The sequence below is a fragment of the Pseudophryne corroboree genome, chromosome 2 (assembly GCF_028390025.1).
Source record: "Pseudophryne corroboree isolate aPseCor3 chromosome 2, aPseCor3.hap2, whole genome shotgun sequence".
NCBI classification, from domain to species: Eukaryota; Metazoa; Chordata; class Amphibia; order Anura; family Myobatrachidae; genus Pseudophryne; species Pseudophryne corroboree.
Genome location: NC_086445.1, coordinates 196,081,178 through 196,099,146, shown reverse-complemented (window position 1 = coordinate 196,099,146; position 17,969 = coordinate 196,081,178). Strand labels below are relative to the sequence as shown.

At 45.7% G+C, this 17,969-nt stretch overlaps 2 protein-coding genes across 2 annotated transcripts in view; one reads left to right on the top strand and one right to left on the bottom strand.

Moving 5' to 3' along the window:
• Positions 1-3,548, bottom strand: part of NCKAP1L (NCK associated protein 1 like) — a 616,762-nt gene extending 613,214 nt beyond the window's left edge. The window contains exon 1 of the mRNA XM_063952202.1: positions 3,246-3,548. Coding sequence (XP_063808272.1) covers positions 3,246-3,347 — 102 coding nt within the window. The 5' untranslated portion in view covers positions 3,348-3,548. The remainder of the gene's footprint in view (positions 1-3,245) is intronic.
• The window catches only part of LOC135008331 (uncharacterized), a 280,518-nt gene that overhangs the window by 7,856 nt on the left and 254,693 nt on the right, over positions 1-17,969 (top strand). The gene's annotated exons all lie outside the window — the stretch shown is intronic.

Below are 17,969 nucleotides of genomic sequence, written 5' to 3'. Positions count from 1 at the left end.
TAAAGATATGTTCCCCATCTCCCACTTCTTAATGCTTTCTGTAGTGTAGGGCTCTATTCTCTAGATCAGGCACTCCCAACCTTTGTCCTCAAGGCACACTAACAATGCAGGTATTAGTGATATCCAGGCATCAGCACAGATGGTACAATCAAAATAACTGCAGAATTAATGAATCCACCTGTGCTCAAGCATGTATATCACTAAAACCTGGACTATTAGTGTGCCTTGAGGACCGAGGTGAGGAATCCCTGCTGTAGATCATATATGATTACTAATACTATACAATGACTGGCCACATCGTTTGAAAAAGGGGGCTCACCTTTTATTAGTGAGGGCAGTGGTGCCAAGATGAGGAGGGGGACTGGGTACCAATTAACAGGGCCGGGCTGCTGGAGGGGCATAGCAGGGACCAGGGCCACCTGCCACCTACCCCCATTCCCCGCAAAGTATACGTACACTTTTGGCCGGTACCACCATCCCAGTGAAATCTTTGGGAAGATGGCCACCGCACATTGAAAGCAAAGACTCTGGCATTGTGCCAAAGTCTTTGCTCTCTAGTGCACTTACGCCATCTTCCCAAATATCATTGGGAAAATTGTCGTGGACATGGAGGACGGACCCCTTTTCCAGCAGCAAGCAAGGTAGATAGCTGCATGCGTGTGTGTGTTTTCATCTAAAAAATATTTCCAGGATCAGGCCCTTTCTGACCCAGGATGCTACTAAGACCCTTATCCACTCACTGTTCATCTCCATACTAGAATACTGTAATCTCCTCCTGACTGGCATACCTGACAAATGCCTCTCTCCACTCCAATCTAACCTTAATGCTGCAGCACGACTCATCTTCCTCAACAAACGCACTAGGTCCCCCTCTGCGGTCCTACAAGCCCTTCACTGGCTTCCCTTCCCTTTCAGAATCCAATTCAAGCTTCTCACATTCGTCTACAAAGCCCTCAACCACTTCTCCCCCCATTTACATCTCTGACCTTATCTCCCTTTACACTCCCACCCGTCCTCTTCACTCTGCTAATGCACAACGACTCTCCTGCCTACTGATTACTTACTCCCACTGGCCACTCCTACCTCCAAGATTTTTCACTTGCTGCTCCCTTCTGGAATTCAATACTTCTCCCCATCAAACTCTCCACCTCTCTACAAAACTGCAAACGGGCTCTCAAGACCCACTTTTTCACCAAGAAGTCCATGCTCTCTGTCTACCTCATCTGTGTCACCCCTGTCTATCTGCGCCTACCCTTTAGAATGTAAGCTTTCATGAGTAGGGCCCTCTTCCCTCATGTGCTTACCCGTTTCTTACTTTAATAGTGTTCAACTGCACCAAATCCCACGGTTTTCTGCCACCTGATACTTATTTCAGCATCATCTGCTGATGTAGCTATGTCGGCATCCTGACTAGGATCACAATCCTTGCGCCGGAATCCCAGCCACCGGAATCCCGAACAAGTGTTTGTCGGCCCGCTGGAGAGATAAGCCGTGGGGGTGTGAGTGTGTGGGTGTTTAGGTTTAGGCTGCGGGTGGGAGGGAGGGTTAGGGTTTGCTGCGAGGAGGAAGAATTAGGCTTAGGCACCACCCAGGAGGGTTAGGCTGTGAGGAGAAGGGGAAGGTTTAGCCTGCGGGAAGGGGAGGTTAGGTTTAGGCACCATGGGGGAGGGTTAGGGTTAGGCTGAAGGGAAGGGGGGAGGGTTAGGTCTAGGCTGCGGGAAGGAGGATTAGTGGGGCATTGGGGAAAGGTAAGTATACTTGCCTTGCCCCTGTTGGGATTCTCACCATCGGGATGCCGCGGTCAGTATTCTGACCACCAGCATATCAGTCCCAACCCATATGTATGTATAAATGTGTGTGTATATATATATATATATATTTATACATATGTCATGCACTTGATTTTTCACTTCGTTCATTACGACTCCCAGTGCCGCTCTCATTGCTATTGATATTTATACATATGTGTATATATGTGTGTATATACAGATGCAGCCACGCTCATCCAGCATGCAGCTTGGCATATTTGTGACAGTCCAGGCGAAGCAAGTATGCCCGCAATTAGGATGCACATGTGCATCTAAGTACGTGCGTCCGTACAAATACATGGGTGTACTAAGCCGCAGTTTGGCGTACTCAGCGCGATGCGAAAGACGGATGAGCATGGCTACAGAGACACTGGTGCAAAACTATGGCTATTGTGCAGTGTGTATGGTACATTATATCACCTGGTTATAACCAATTCAGTGGGCAAAACAGCAGTAAACTGCTATCTAGGACCAAATTTCCTTCTGTTGCTTGCCTTGATATAAACAATATACTGTACAGTGTTAAATTGTCTGTTTTAATTTAACTAAAACATTAGCCTCCAATTTAACTGCAAAGCTGATTATTCCCTGAATATCCATTAGAAAAAAGCTACAAATAATCAAGTAAATTACTATTTTCGAAAACAATCATCAAATCATATCATATTTACAATGTAAAAAAAAAAGGAATTTAATCTTATGGAATGTACCGTACTTCCTAACTTCTCCTTCCTGTTTCCAACCTGATCATTAAGTTGATTATATGCAAAGCATAGGGCGTAGCACATGCTTGCCTACTTTTGAAAAATAATTTCAGGGAGATGTGAAAGTGACACCTATCAGCGCGGACGTGTATTTTACATCTGAGAGGCGTGTCATAAACATGACTTACATCCAAATGTAAATGAGCCTCAAAGATCTAATTGTTGAAGAAAAGACACTGATATTTTTCAGGATTTGTGTATTGCGTTTTACAAGAGGTTCCATATACTGTAAGTGGCCACGAGAAACCCTATTTAAAATGCATGTAGCCACAGGGATCATTGTGCCTTATAACCGATGCAGGAAAATAGCGCCGATGAGCCCATTTGAATGTATGTATCGTTAATTTCTTTTTCCCCCCAAGAATGTAACAGCTGCATAATAGGGATAAGGTGCAATCAGGGAGATTACTGGTCTATTCAGGGAGTCAGGGAGATTGCTGCTATTCAAGGGAGTCTCCTGCAGAATGAGGGTGGGTAGGCAACTATGGTGTAGCCACTTTCATATATGTACAGTACATGGCTGATTTACTGTACATATGGAATGTAACATACAATGTTGTCACTTTAGCTACTGCATTTTTTTATTAGAACTATTACTTGCAAAGAACATAAGGTGCAGTGTGACTTAACAGTAAATATCTGGTGGAATTGTTTTAATAAAAGGTTATCTTACCTTTTTGATGTTATAGATGCGGATCAATACTCCTTTCCCTCTGTCATTTAGTATCATGAGCTTTTCAGCCAGCTTGTGTTGGTAAGTTGTGCCCAAAGCCATCTTGTGCAGTGAAGGCTACAGTTCACTATACAACTCCAAAAGAAGTGACGACCACTGACTCCAGCTGTATCAGCCACCTCCGTGTGCATATAGACTCACTACGGGCCCACAACTATGTAAATGATCCCTCAAGTGCAAAATTGCGAGGCAACTTCTGCTTTCTTTCTACTGTGCTATACTACTGATACAGGCATGAGCTCAGAGACAATAGCAGAAGCCCACAGATACTCAGGATACACAAAATATATAAGCTGACGTAGTGCCTCCTAAATATACCACTTCCTCTTTGTGTCTGCTTCGGTATGTGTCATTTTGTGTATGTGTTTCAAAGTTTCCCTAACTACAGCAATGTGCAAAGTTACCTAACATCTCAAGGTATAAAAGATTAATATGTCTTTAATATTGTTGATATTATTATTACTAACCATTTATACATTGGAATTCCTTTTATTCAATACGTTAAACGGCTCATGCAGAGTTGAAAGCAAGTCCATTTTGTGGACAGATCTTATAACTTTTAGCCAAGTGCATGCATCTACAGGTGATTCTGAGTAATATGCATCTCAGCTGCAACACTAAACAGGTGTAACAGGGCAACTTAGGCTGAGTTTAGTGAGGGTGTGTTGAGAGTTGCATACGCATAGGGGTGTTGCGGTCACCTGGGGTACATGTGACTATCCGCATCTACACAATGTTAGTGTAAATACAGCTGATTTGTGTGCATCTTGGAAGAGGCCCCTTTGCCTTTGTGTACTGGAGAACCTTCTCATCTGTCATCGGTTTCCAGTTGTTTTCAGCTTGTCCCTCACTAGACAAATGACCTAATGGAGAGAATCAAGCCATTAGCTTTATCTACTTTCCTTCATTTCAGATGGTCAGACAGACTGAGCATCACTTGTCTGCTTGGAGGAAATTTCCTACAATAGTCAATTACTGCATTCCTCTGGCACCTCCCCCATTTTTACTATGGAGTACACTGTAAACCTTTCCCAGACATAATTACCTCTATTTACCTCTCATCTGTCAACAATATCATGCATGAAATGGTACAGCTTTGGAGACAAATCAATTTTTCATTATACCACTCACAGGTATCATACCGACTGTCGCTGATAACCTGCCCCCATTTACAATGTTGGGGATTGTGTGTAGCTTTCAACTAATGACTTGGGTCTGAAGTTGTAATCTCATTAATCTCGTAAACTTCATTTGCCCATGTATAGTTTTCGAAGGACACAGCAGTTTGGTTCATCATGTGAGGTGGTAAGTCCAACTACTGTGTCCTTTGAAAAACTTTTCACTATCAAAATATCACCATATTTTCATGTCTTTATCTGATAATGATCTGACTATATTTATGCAAACCTAAAGTTACCTCCTGTATTAAGTCAAGGCTTCCAAGAGTTTGAAGTATGTCAGGCTCCGGAGCCTTACCTCCGGCGGGTGCTCCCGCGGGTTGCCGTCCCGCTGGTTGGCGCGGCTGCGGCGGCAGGGAGCTGCTGGCGGCAGGTCCTCCTGGACGGATGTGCGGCCTGGGGCCGAAGAGCCGGGCGCTGCAGCGGGGATCGCTGCGGTAAGGTCACCTAGTGGTGACACAGTATAGTGTGTCAGAGACAGAAGCTGGCTAAAGCTGTGTGCTAACAGCTAAGTATGTCTCCTGTGCTGGGGGCAGCCATGTTGGAGACCAGAGTATTACCAATGAAGTTCCCAATCTGTGTCCAGCCAATCCTGCGTGTTTTCCCCTTATAAAAGGGGGCTGGCTCAGAGGGAGAGTGCCAGTGCTTCAAGTTACCTCCTTGTGAAAGGTTATCCAGCTCTGTGCTCCCAGGTTACTTCTGGTTCCCTGGTCCTGGTTGCTCTCATCTATCGGTTACCTAAACACTGCTGCAGTCCTGCTGTCTAAGTCCGTTGCCACTCGTGGAAGTGCTCACGGGGTCCCAGGTCGTAGAGGAGCTCCAGGTGCTAACGGCGGTTCCTGCAGACGTCTTCATCTCTTCAAAGTCCAAGTTCTTCAGCCTCGTCTTTCAATCACAAACCACAGTCTTCATTTCTTCAAAGTCCAAGTTCTTCAGCCTCGTCTTTTAATCATAAAACACAGTCTTCAGTTCTTTACCGGAGTTCTTCAGCTTCACTCTTCAAGTCATTTAACCACAGACTCTAATTCTTCCAGTTTCTTTTATTTTTCCAATATTCGTGTACAGCCTGATTATTCATTATAACTACGGAGTCCTCCTTTTCTTTACACCCTCCGGCCAACGTTAACACTTAGTTTGGCTTCCACCCCACGAGGAGGAATTACATTCAGCCACCTCGTTTACTGTCCTCACAGGTAGCTGTCCCTTCAGCCAAAACTCGGTTGTCGGAACCCCAACTTACGCCGAGCGTGACAGTAAGCACTGGCCCCAATGGATCCGGCAAGTGAGCAGGCTACCGGGGGCGATGCCTCTGTGGATATTCTATCTCGTCTAAATAAACAGGAGGCCATGCAGGCACAGATTGTACAGTTCATGCAGAATATGTCCATTCGTTTGGATTCTCTTCACGCAGCCATTTCCACATCTCGGACTCCGGTTCCAGCTTCCAATCCACCAGCACCTAATTCTCCAGTGTCGATTCCAGTTCCTCGTTTACAGCTACCGCCACCCAGTAAATTTGACGGTGGTCCAAAGCAATGCTGAGGGTTCCTCAATCAATGCGAGATCCAGTTTGAGCTTCAGTCAGCTAACTTTCCGTCAGATCGGACCAAAATCGCATACATCATTTCACTTCTGACCGGACCAGCTCTGGATTGGGCTTCACCCTTATGGGAGAGAACTGATCCCATACTCTCGAATTACCTGGAATTTGTGGCAACTTTTCGTAAAATCTTTGACGAGCCAGGCCGGACCACCTCTGCCTCTTTGGAGATTCTGCGTCTGCATCGGGGAACCAGCTCCGTCGCCCAGTATGTGATCCAATTCCGTACTCTGTCTTCCAAAGTGGGCTGGAATGATGAGGCTCTCATTGCCGCCTTTTGGAACGGTCTCTCCGACAAAATTAAAGATGACCTGGTCACTCAGGATGTGCCAGCTAAGCTCGATCAGCTAATTTCTTTATGTAACAAGATTGATCTGCGATACAAGGAGCGCTGTCTTGAGAGAACAAGGTTCGAGCGACCCAAACCTCGGGCCTGTCCTACTCCTAGACAATCCTCACTGTCTACTGAAGAACCCATGCAGGTCAACCACTCTCGTCTCACCAATGAGGAACGTCAAAGACGCAGACAGGGCAACCTCTGCATGTATTGTGGGGCGGCCGACCACTTCTTTAAGTCTTGTATTCAACGACCGGGAAACTCCCGCTCCTAGCTTACGTAGGAGAGGTTAAACTAGGAGCATTCCCCAACCAATTTACCAGGAAGGAATCACTGTTGGCTGTATGTCTGGAACTTCCCTCTACCTCCCTTCATGTTGCAGCCTTTTTGGATTCTGGAGCTGCAGAAAGTTTCATTACTTCCGCCTTAGTCCGACAGTCTGAAATACCAACCATTTGTTTGGAGCGAGCTATCTCTATCACCGCGGTTGATGGAAGTTATATCCCTGAAGGGATCATCACCCACCGTACAGTTCCTCTGAAGATGAAAGTTGGTATTCTCCATTCTGAAGTTATCTCTTTCCTGGTAATTCCTAAAGCCTCTCAAAAAATAATCCTAGGAATCCCGTGGTTACAGGAGCACAACCCCCGCTTGCATTGGCAAACTATGGATGTACTCGCTTGGGGGGAGTCGTGTTCTCGAAGCTGTTTATCCACCGTCAAGCCACTCCTTACCTTACACTCCACTGATCTCCCAGATGCCTATCAGCCCTTTCTGGACGTCTTTAGTAAGCAAGGGGCGGATACCTTGCCTCCCCACCGAAGTTGGGACTGCCCTATCGATTTTCTGCCTGGTAAAACACCTCCCAGAGGCCGAACAGACCCTTTATCTCTCCCGGAAACCCAAGCGATGTCTGAGTATATACAGGAAAATTTGGCCAAAGGGTTCATTCGCCCTTCCTCTTCACCAGCCGGGGCAGGGTTTTTTTTGTTAAGAAGAAGGACGGGGGCTTACAGCCTTGCATCGACTACTGGGGCCTCAACGAAGTTACAGTTAAGAACAGATACCCCTTGCTGTTGATTCCCAAACTATTTGACCGAGTAAAGGGGGCTACCATTTTTACTAAATTGGACCTGCGTGGAGTTTATAACCTTATACGCATTCACACAGGAGACGAGTGGAAGACTGTGTTCAATACTCGCGATGGGCATTACGAATATCTGGTGATGCCCTTTGGCTTATGCAATGCTCCAGCAGTCTTCCAGAATTATGTCAACGAATTATTCCGAGATCTCCTTTATAAGTGCCTGGTTGTGTATCTGGACGATATTCTAATATTTTCCAAAGATCTGAAAGTCCATCGGAAACAGGTCAGAGAAGTCTTGAGACGTCTAAGGGAAAATCGGCTCTTTTGTAAACTGGAGAAGTGCACGTTTGAGGTTTCCTCCATCCCTTTCTTAGGTTACATCATTTCCGGGAGGGAATTACAGATGGATCCTGCCAAAGTCCAAGCAATCAGAGATTGGACCCTTCCTACCACTCTGAAGGGAATCCAGCGTTTTTTAGGCTTCGCAAATTTCTATAGGAAGTTTATTAAAGATTATTCCTCCATCATTGCCCCGATTACAGCACTAACAAGAAAAGGGTCTAATTCTGCAGCTTGGCCACCTGAGGCACTAAAAGCCTTTTCATTTCTGAAAGAGGCCTTCATGTCTGCTCCTATCCTTCGGCAACCTGATCTCAGTCGTCCTTTTCAGGTAGAGGTGGATGCTTCTTCAGTAGGAGTGGGGGCCGTCTTATCCCAAACTTGAGGATCAGAAAGCTCATCCTTGTGCTTATTTTTCCCGAAGATTCTCTCCTGCAGAACAAAACTACACCATTGGAGAACAAGAATTGCTTGCCATAAAACTTGCTTTTGAAGAGTGGAGGTACTTGCTGGAAGGAGCTCAGCACCCAATCTCAGTAACCACGGATCACAAAAATCTTTTATATCTTCAGACCGCCCGATGTTTAAACCCACGACAAGCCAGGTGGGCACTGTTCTTCTCCCGTTTTTCTTTCAAGCTCAGTTATCGTCCAGGGTCTCTTAATCGAAAAGCAGATGCACTCTCTTGTTCATTGAATTCAGATGAGTCCACAGATCTTCTGGACAGACAATTCATCCTAGATACTGCCTCCTTTGCTGCAACTCGTACTACTTCGCTTCCTCCACCGGGAAAAACCTTTGTTGCACCAGAACTTTGAAAATGACTGCTCACGTGGGCTCATACCTTACCTTGTATGGGACACTCAGGTAGCCTCAAGACTCTTAAGTTCATCCAACGCTCCTATTGGTGTCCCCAGATTCATTGGACCATATCCTATTGAAAAAGTATTGAATCCAGTAGCATACAAAGTGACGTTGCCTCCATACTTGAAGATCCCAAAGATCCCAAATGCATTTCACATCTCCTTACTGAACCCTCTCATACTTAACCATTTTCAGGCTGCGCTCCCTAGACCTCCCAAGGTGCAAGCTGCTCAAGGAGAAGAATTTGAAGTTCATAGGATCCTTGACTGTCGTAAAAGATATGGTCGTCTCTAATATCTTATTGATTGGAAGGGATATGGACGGGAGGAAAGGTCCTGGGTTTCTGAAGAGGACGTCCACGCTCTAAGATTAGTCTGGGCCTTTCATACCAAGAATCTGATGAAAGCACAAGGGTGTTCAGAGCCCACCCTAAAAAGGGGGGGGTACTGTCAGGCTCTGGAGCCTTATTTCCAGTGGGTGCACCCGCGGGTTGCCGTCCCGCTGGTTGGCGCGGCTGTGGCTGCAGGGAGCTGCTGGCGGCGGGTCCTCCTGGACGGATGTGCGGCTGCCAAGTGCCGGGGGCTGAGGGTCTGGAGAGCCTGGTGCTGCGGTGGGGATCGCTGCGGTAAGGTCCTCTAGTGGTGACACAGTATAGTGTGTCAGAGACAGAAGCTGGCTAAAGCTGTGTGCTAACAGCTAAGCATGTCTCCTGTGCTGGGAGCATGTTGGAGACCAGAGTATTACCAATGAAGTTCCCAATCTGTGTCCAGCCAATCCTGTGTGTTCTCCCCTTACAAAAGGGGGCTGGCTCAGAGGGAGAGTGCCAGTGCTTCAAGTTACCTCCTTGTGAAAGGTTATCCAGCTCTGTGCTCCCAGGTTACTTCTGGTTCCCTGGTCCTGGTTGCTCTCATCTATCGGTTACCTAAACGCTGCTGCAGTCCTGCTAAGTCCGTTGACACTCGTGGAAGCGCTCACGGGATCCTAGGTCATAGAGGAGCTCCAGGTGCTAACGGCGGTTCCTGCAGACATCTTCATTTCTTCAAAGTCCAAGTTCTTCAGCCTCATCTTTCAATCACAAACCACAGTCTTCATTTCTTCAAAGTCCAAGTTCTTCAGCCTCATCTTTCAATCACAAACCACAGTCTTCATTTCTTCAAAGTCCAAGTTCTTCAGCCTCATCTTTCAATCACAAACCACAGTCTTCGGGGTATATTTACTAAGGTCCCGATTTTGACCGAGTTGTTTTTTTTTTCAAAGAGTCATCTCGGGAATTTACTAAACACAAATCTCGGCAGTGATGAGGGCATTCATATTTGTTTTAACGGCAGAGTTCACAAATACAAATGAATACACCATATGTCAAACAAGCCTGTTATTTTATACAACTCGGTAATTTACTAAGAATTCGTATTCACAATCACTGCCAGCAATAGCCAAACACTGCCGGTAAATCATAGAATTCGCAAAAAAAAAAAGCAGTTTTAAAATAGACCTGCTTTTTTTATCCATATTCTGATAGGCATGCATGGATCAGTGAGAACCGTGCATGCTTATTTGTGGGTAGGGGTGTGAAAGTGTTAAAAATCAAAGAAAAAAATGCGTGGGATCCCCCCTCCTATGCGTAACTAGCCTCTGGCTCTTTGAGCCGGTCCTGGTTGTAAAAATACAGGGGGAAAAATGCATAGGGTCCCCCCATATTTATACAACCAGCACTGGGCTCTGCGTCCGGTCCTGGTTCAACTAATACGGGAGACAAAACATGTAGGGGTCCCCCGTATTTTTTAAACCAGCACCGGGCTCCACTAGCCTAGAGATAATGCCACAGCCGGGGGACACTTTTATATAGGTCTCTGCGGCCGTGGCATTACCCCCCCAACTAGTCACCCCTGGCTGGGGTTCCCTGGAGGAGTGGAGTCCCCTTAAATCAAGGGATACCCCCCTCCAGGCACCCAAGGACCAGGGGTGAAGCCCGAGGCTGTCCCCCCAATCCGTGGGTGGTGGATGGGAGGCTGATAGCCTTGTGTAAAAATAAAGAATATTGTTTTTTGTAGTAGAACTACAAGTCCCAGCAAGCCTTCCCCACAAGCTGGTATTTGGAGAACCACAAGTAACAGCATGCGGGGAAAGAACGGGCCCACTGGTACCTGTAGTTCTACTACAAAAAAATACCCCCAAAAAAACAGTACACAGACACCGTGACAATTTTAATTACACACATTTAAACACTCACATACTTACCTACATCCAATGCTGCGATTCGTGTCCACCACCTTATTGAGTAGTGATCTGGCACAGTTATTCCCAGCATCTGAGCACTTACTGGATATACGCTATGGGGGGAATTCAAATCTTATCGCACCCCCTATCTCCCGTCTAAAGTGACAGCAGATAGAGGAGCGATATTCAAATGCCCCCGTTATCGCGCTGAGCGCACCCAATACAGTCGGGGTTCGGCACGCAAAGCACCTAAACCCGACTAAACTAATGGGCGCAATCGTGATAAGATCCGTTTGGGCGCCCAAATGGATCTCTTTACATGCATTTCAGCTCGCTACTTCCAAGGGTAGCGAGCTGAAATGATCTTGTCGCATCCGTCGGCAGTAACATTAGAATACCGCCAGCAGGCGCGATCGCAGCCAGGAGTGGGAGAGCACATTTTAATCTGGCTCTTAGAAAATAGGATTTTGGTACCTACCGGTAAATCCTTTTCTGTTAGTCCATAGAGGATGCTGGGGACTCCAAAAGGACCATGGGGTATAGACGGATCTGCAAGAGCCTGGGCACACTATAAAGACTTAAACTGGTTGTGAACTGGGAACTGGCTCCTCCCTCTATGCCCCTCCTCCAGACCTCAGTTAGAAAACTGTGCCCAGGAGAGATGGACAATTTCGAGGAAAGAATTTATTGTTATAACACGGTGAGTGTCATACCAGCTCACACCTCAAACACACCGTAGAATGTGGCATTCAGTAGGATACCAGACAACGGTACGAACAAAACACAGCCACATGCTGAGAGAATATGTAACACAACCATTGTGTCCACATAAGCAAAAATAAGACCCCGCATGCCATGTCGTGAACAACGGTAGCAACCGCCAGACAGAGAAGACACACCACCAGGGTGTAACCAAAAGCAATAACTGCAGACACAGTACGCACTGGGACGGGCGCCCAGCATCCTCTACGGACTAAGAGAAAAGGATTTACCAGTAGGTACCAAAATCCTATTGTCTCATACGTCCTAGCGGATGCTGGGGACTCCAAAAGGACCATAGGGTTTATACCAAAGCTCCAAAACGGGCGGGAGAGTGCGGACTCTGCAGCACCGAATGAGCAAACAGAAGGTCCCCAACAATCAGGGCATCAAACTTGTAGAGCATAGCAAAAGCATTTGATCCCGACCAAGAATCTGCTCTGCAAAGTTGAACCGCCTAGACTCCTCGGGCATCCGCCCAAGAAAAACCCATCTTCCCAAAAGAATGGACCTCCACCGACTTCGGTAACAGCAATTCAGCCTTAGAACGAACATGCCAAACCGCATCACAGATTCAGCGTGTAACAGACTGCATAACGCAGTCTCCCAAACCATGCTGGGAACATACCAGACAAACAGAGCCTCTGTTTCTCCAAACTGAGCCAAATTGACGACCTACATACTCACATCCCTGGCCAGATCGAGGGAATTTGAATCAGCCAAAGCCTAAGTAACCACCGGCATCAAAATAGGCCGATTTTAGCGAAACCTAGAAACCACTCTTGGTTGAACTACCAACCGAGTACTCAATTCCTCTCTATCCACCTGAAAGATCAAACAAGGCTCTTGTGAGACAAAACCACCACTTCCGACACCCGCCTTGCGGACGTCAAAGCCAATAGCCTGACCACGTTTCAAGAGAGAAATTTTGTAAAGAAACTTATTAGGCTTGCCTCCACACCGGCTTGTAACGTACGGATAAGCACGATCTAGCTGAAAGCCCTTCATAGGAGCCTTCCTGGATACACACCGAGACACATAATTACTCCAACTACGGTAGTAACACTTTGCCGTTAGTTCTTTCCTAGCCTGAAGAATTGAGGAAACGACTTCCCTGGGAACACCCATTCAGCTTAGGATATGGCATTCAACCGCCCCGCCGTCAGACGCAGCCGCAGTAAGTCCTGATACACGCCCTAATCTTGTAGTAACATTACCTCATGTAGAGGAAGAGGGCAGTAATCTTCTATGAGTAAACCATGAAAAACTGGATAGCCAACCCTCGCTGGCTAGACCGGATTCAAGAGGATCACCGGAACCTTTGATCATCTTACGCTTACCTCTGTCAGAAAAGTGAAAGCGGAGAGGCCACAAAGACCGACTAAAAACACCCACGGTGTCACGAGGATGTCTACTGCTATATCTTGAATGTCCCTTGACCTGCACCAATCTCCTTGAGGCCCCTCGTTGAGGTGAGACGCCAACATGTCCAATTGTGACACTCCTCAAAGACTTGCACGTCTGGGAAAGCTTCTCGATGATGACTGAATTTTTCCCAGCAGAGGAAATCTATTTCTCCGTCGTTTACCTCCGGAACGAATACTGCTAAAATAGCGTTTACCAGACTTCCCACTCAACTGCAAACTGTGCATCTTCCGCCATTACCGCTTTGCTCTTTGTTCCACCATAGCGGCTTACTTACGCCACTGCTGACAAGTCGTCTGGCAGAACTAACCCGGGCAGAACACGAAGAATACGTTCGTCTAAAATAGCTCTTAATTCAAGAAAGCATACAGCAGACAAGTTTCCCAACTTCAAATACAAAAAACTCCTTCGGGACCTTTAAATTGCGCAAAAGTCACAAGGCAGCCTGCTAGGTACTCACAATCTCCAAGGTACCCCTCCAAAGTACCCAAAATCTAAATCAAGAAAGAATCGGGTGGTGGAGAAAGTATTCCCTCGGGCGCTCATCACAACAAAAAATATAAAACAACACATGGAAAGATATTTTAAAAGGAGTAATACATTCCTTAATGGGTAGAGGAACTCCAGGATACAGTTGTGCTCCTTCTTCACTTATCAATACCTCACGAATACAGGAGGATATGCAAAAAAGAAATCATAACATGTGTAGTACAATCACAATTTAATAGTAAACACTAACACACATTATACATAAAACACGATCCACAAAAATAATATTTCCCAAAGATTCTGCTGAGAATGGGAGGCCAGAATAATTACCAGCAAATAATGAGAACTGATTTTTGTCAGATCTCAAAATAGCAGTTTGTAATACAGTCACCAAGCGTCTCTCCGGAAAAGACCACTGGAACCGGTGTTTGGCAATCAATTCAGCTCTCCAAATCTTTTAACAGCAGCAGCTTCGGAGTCCGGTCCGTCCCTTAATTACCGACGCGTTTCTACCCGCAATGCTGCGGGTCTTTCTCAAGGTGAAGTCACAAACTGCTATTTTGAGATCTGACAAAAATCAGTTCTCATTATTTGCTGGTAATTATTCTGGCCTCCCATTCTCAGCAGAATCTTTGGGAAATATTCTTTTTGTGGATCGTGTTTTATGTATAATGGCCCTCATTCCGAGTTGTTCGCTCGTTATTTTCCTTCGCATCGGTGCGATTTTCCGCTAACTGCGCATGCGCAATGTACGCACTGCGGCTGCGTCAAGTAAATTTGCTAAGAAGTTTGGTATTTTACTCACGGCATTACAAGGTTTTTTCTTCGTTCTGGTGATCGGAGTGTGATTGACAGGAAGTGGGTGTTTCTGGGCGGAAACTGGACGTTTTATGGGTGTGTGTGAAAAAACGCTGCCGTTTCTGGGAAAAACGCGGGAGTGGCTGGAGAAACGGGGGAGTGCCTGGGCGAACGCTGGGTGTGTTTGTGACGTCAAACCAGGAACGAAACTGACTGAACTGATCGCAGTGGCAGAGTAAGTCTCGAGCTACTCAGAAACTGCTAAGAAATTTCCATTCGCAATTTTGCGAATCTTACGTTCGCAATTCTGCTAAGCTAAGATTCACTCCCAGAGGGCGGCGGCTTAGCGTGTGCACTGCTGCGAAAAGCGGCTAGCGAGCGAACAACTCGGAATGAGGGCCAATGTGTGTTAGTGTTTACTATTAAATTGTGATTGTACTACACATGTTATGATTTCTTTTTTGCATATCCTCCTGTATTCGTGAGGTATTGATAAGTGAAGAAGGAGCACAACTGTATCCTGGAGTTCCTCTAGCCATTAAGGAATGTATTACTCCTTTTAAAATATCTTTCTATGTGTTGTTTGATAAGTTTCCCAACTTGACCTTATCCTCTGGAAATACGTTCCTTGCAACGGACTGCTCCCCAGCTTCGGCGCATTTCCAACTGGTCCTATGAAAACCACTCTGGTATTAGACCTGCTCACTGAAAAAGGCCTCTTAGGCCGCACCCATCTGTCTTATTAACGGAACATATTGATGAGGTGTCACCTCAAAGCCGATCCAACTCTGGATCCTCAGACCTCTTTCCACAGGAAAAACACTGAACCTTAACCGGTCAGTGTCTACTCTGAAACCCACTTTTGACATCTGCGTCGTTGGGAACAACAGCCAATCCCTTTGCCGAAGAACAGTCAGAGAGAAACAACGATTTGCACCTTCATACAGGGACAACCAGACAATGTCCTGAACCTGACGCACCTCTGTATGGCGTCGCGCACTACCTCCCCTTCCAGAGGGGAAAGGCAAGATCTATTAGAAAACACAGTAAGGGGAAACCACCGTAACTCAAAATGTTCCCCTTTGGCTTCTATAAATAACTCACAGGTCCTCGTCTATTCCTGGACTAACTGAAAATTAGTAGACAAGTGGTCACCGGAGTGGGGACCAGCCAGATAGACTCAGCGACAAGAGGTGGATGTAGTGGAAACAGAAAATGACATCCACTTCTGCGAACCTAACAAGGCTGCAGAACCCTTACTTTTCCACCTTCCACTGTCTGCACAGAAAAGGGATAAAGAACGGTATCGAACCGGTTAAAACGACTGCATCCCACAAAAGAATGCGTCACCAACCGTTGTGAAGGAGGCTAACTCACTAAGTTAGACTTACCAGTGGAAACCGCCGAGATTGACTGAACAGAGGCCACACCAAACAGCTGTATACCTCCCACCAGCATCTCCCGGAGACATCCTCCGCATTTTTCCGGTCACACCTCCTGCTGTTACGAGTCAGCCTGCTGTAATGTTATAAGGAAGAATGAACATAGGCAAGCCTACCCACTCTGGGTAGGATAATTCTATCGGATGCCTACCCGACTACAACACTCCCTCAAGTGTATACAGTGCAAATAAGGTCAAAGTATAGAAATAAAATTTCACTTAGCTGCCTGTGTATGATCCTTTGCGACCGGACTCTGCGTCGACCAGGAGTTGACTATCATAATTTTCTCTCCGCGTTGTGAGGAGAATAATATTCGGACTCCTTGAGAGGATCGAAACCAACTCGTCATGGCCAATCTAGAGCTTAATTAACAGAGCGACCAGCACATAATAAGAATACCATTATTTCAGCATTCATGGATATACATCATGTAATACACAATAAAACACATATATCCTAACCATGCATATATAACCTATATCTACATATATACACATATAGCATGTATGTTCCTGCACTCACATCAGAAAAATAGACAGCAGTGAGGTGCTCCCTAGTGGGGATCTCCCTATAAGGGTGGACCCACAATATTTAAACAAGAGTCCAACAGTGTGGAGGTGCACTCGTCGAGTTCAAACAGTCTGCAACTTCATTTTGTTCACAACAGCTTTATTTCAGTCGATATTCGGCTCTTTAGGTCGACGTTTCGATCCTCATTCTAGGATCTTTATCAAGACAGGCTTCCATTTATACACAATATTTTGAAAGCATCATATATTGATTACTACAAAAGAACAAAAGATGAAATAAAATAACTACATACATAAAAGGAACAAACACAAAAAATAAAAAACGTGAATGGACTACCACGCCCAAGAAGCATTTAAATGCAAAAGACTCTTAGCACCAAGTGTGGTTCAAAAGACAACACCACGCCTCTGTCCATATCTACCAGGTGTGAATACAGCACCAAATACTAGTCAATTAACGCCAATGTGAGGTATAGATCTCTCAAATATGTGCAGCAGCTGTTATGTATGGGGATGTCAGTAACATCATACACTTACTCAGAAAATCAATATGCCATGTTCAGACAGTAAATATGCTGTACGGTTAGTCAGGCTTAATTCAAATGGGATTCTGCAAAGATGAGTTAAAAATATATATATATATAACTGTGTGCATAGCCACATACACTGCTAAAATGAAAGGTCCACATATACCAGGAGCCAAGAGTGAAACAACATAGACTGTCATACTTACAGGTATGATTACTTAAACTCACAATCATGGAGCAACTCAGACAACATTGGAAATCACTGTAAAGATAATACCAACAATTCATACTTCCTCGAATGGCTACCAATATACATAGACCTACTGACCGCTACTTCATACATAGTTCAGTACTCACCTATAGTGAAAGAAATCCTGACACCCTCTACAGCCACACCTCTTACCAGCAAATGGACTGGCCTTATATACCCCTACACAGGAAGTAGCGGAGCAGACCACTGCAGGTACCCCTTCACGTTTTCCCACTTCAGGGTAAACGTCCTAAATGTACAAATTTCTCCACAGCTAGGGATACTTACTGGGCAACTACAGGGACCTTCCGTGCTGTTTAACACAGCTCGGACAGGTCAAACCGCTGATCGCGCCGTGCTTGGAACGCAATGCGTTCCACGGCCCGGAGTCCGGAAATGCCATGTTCAACAGTCTCGTATTCTACGGAGGCCGCTCTGAGACAAAAAGGACTCATACTCTATACACAGACAAACTCCGCTCCGCTGCTCAGGAGCTGTGCGCTGCCGCTTATATACCAAAAAATATATCCTCTGGTACACCACAGAAAACCAGATGATAAAAGGAATATCCACTATAGTCCGGTACCCGGGGGAATAAATCACCAGATAGTACCTTAGTTGTCAAGAGATTATTGTATTCCAAGGAGTTGTCTAAAAGATATATAACCATGCATATCCGTATCTGCTCACGGGGATAGAAAACCATTTAATTCATAAAAGCCAATCCATTTGCCAAATTGTGCCGGTATAGTCACACCCAGTCAGTATGTTCAGAGACACAGTTCTAAATAAATGCTGTAAATGGAACGTGGTGGTCATAGT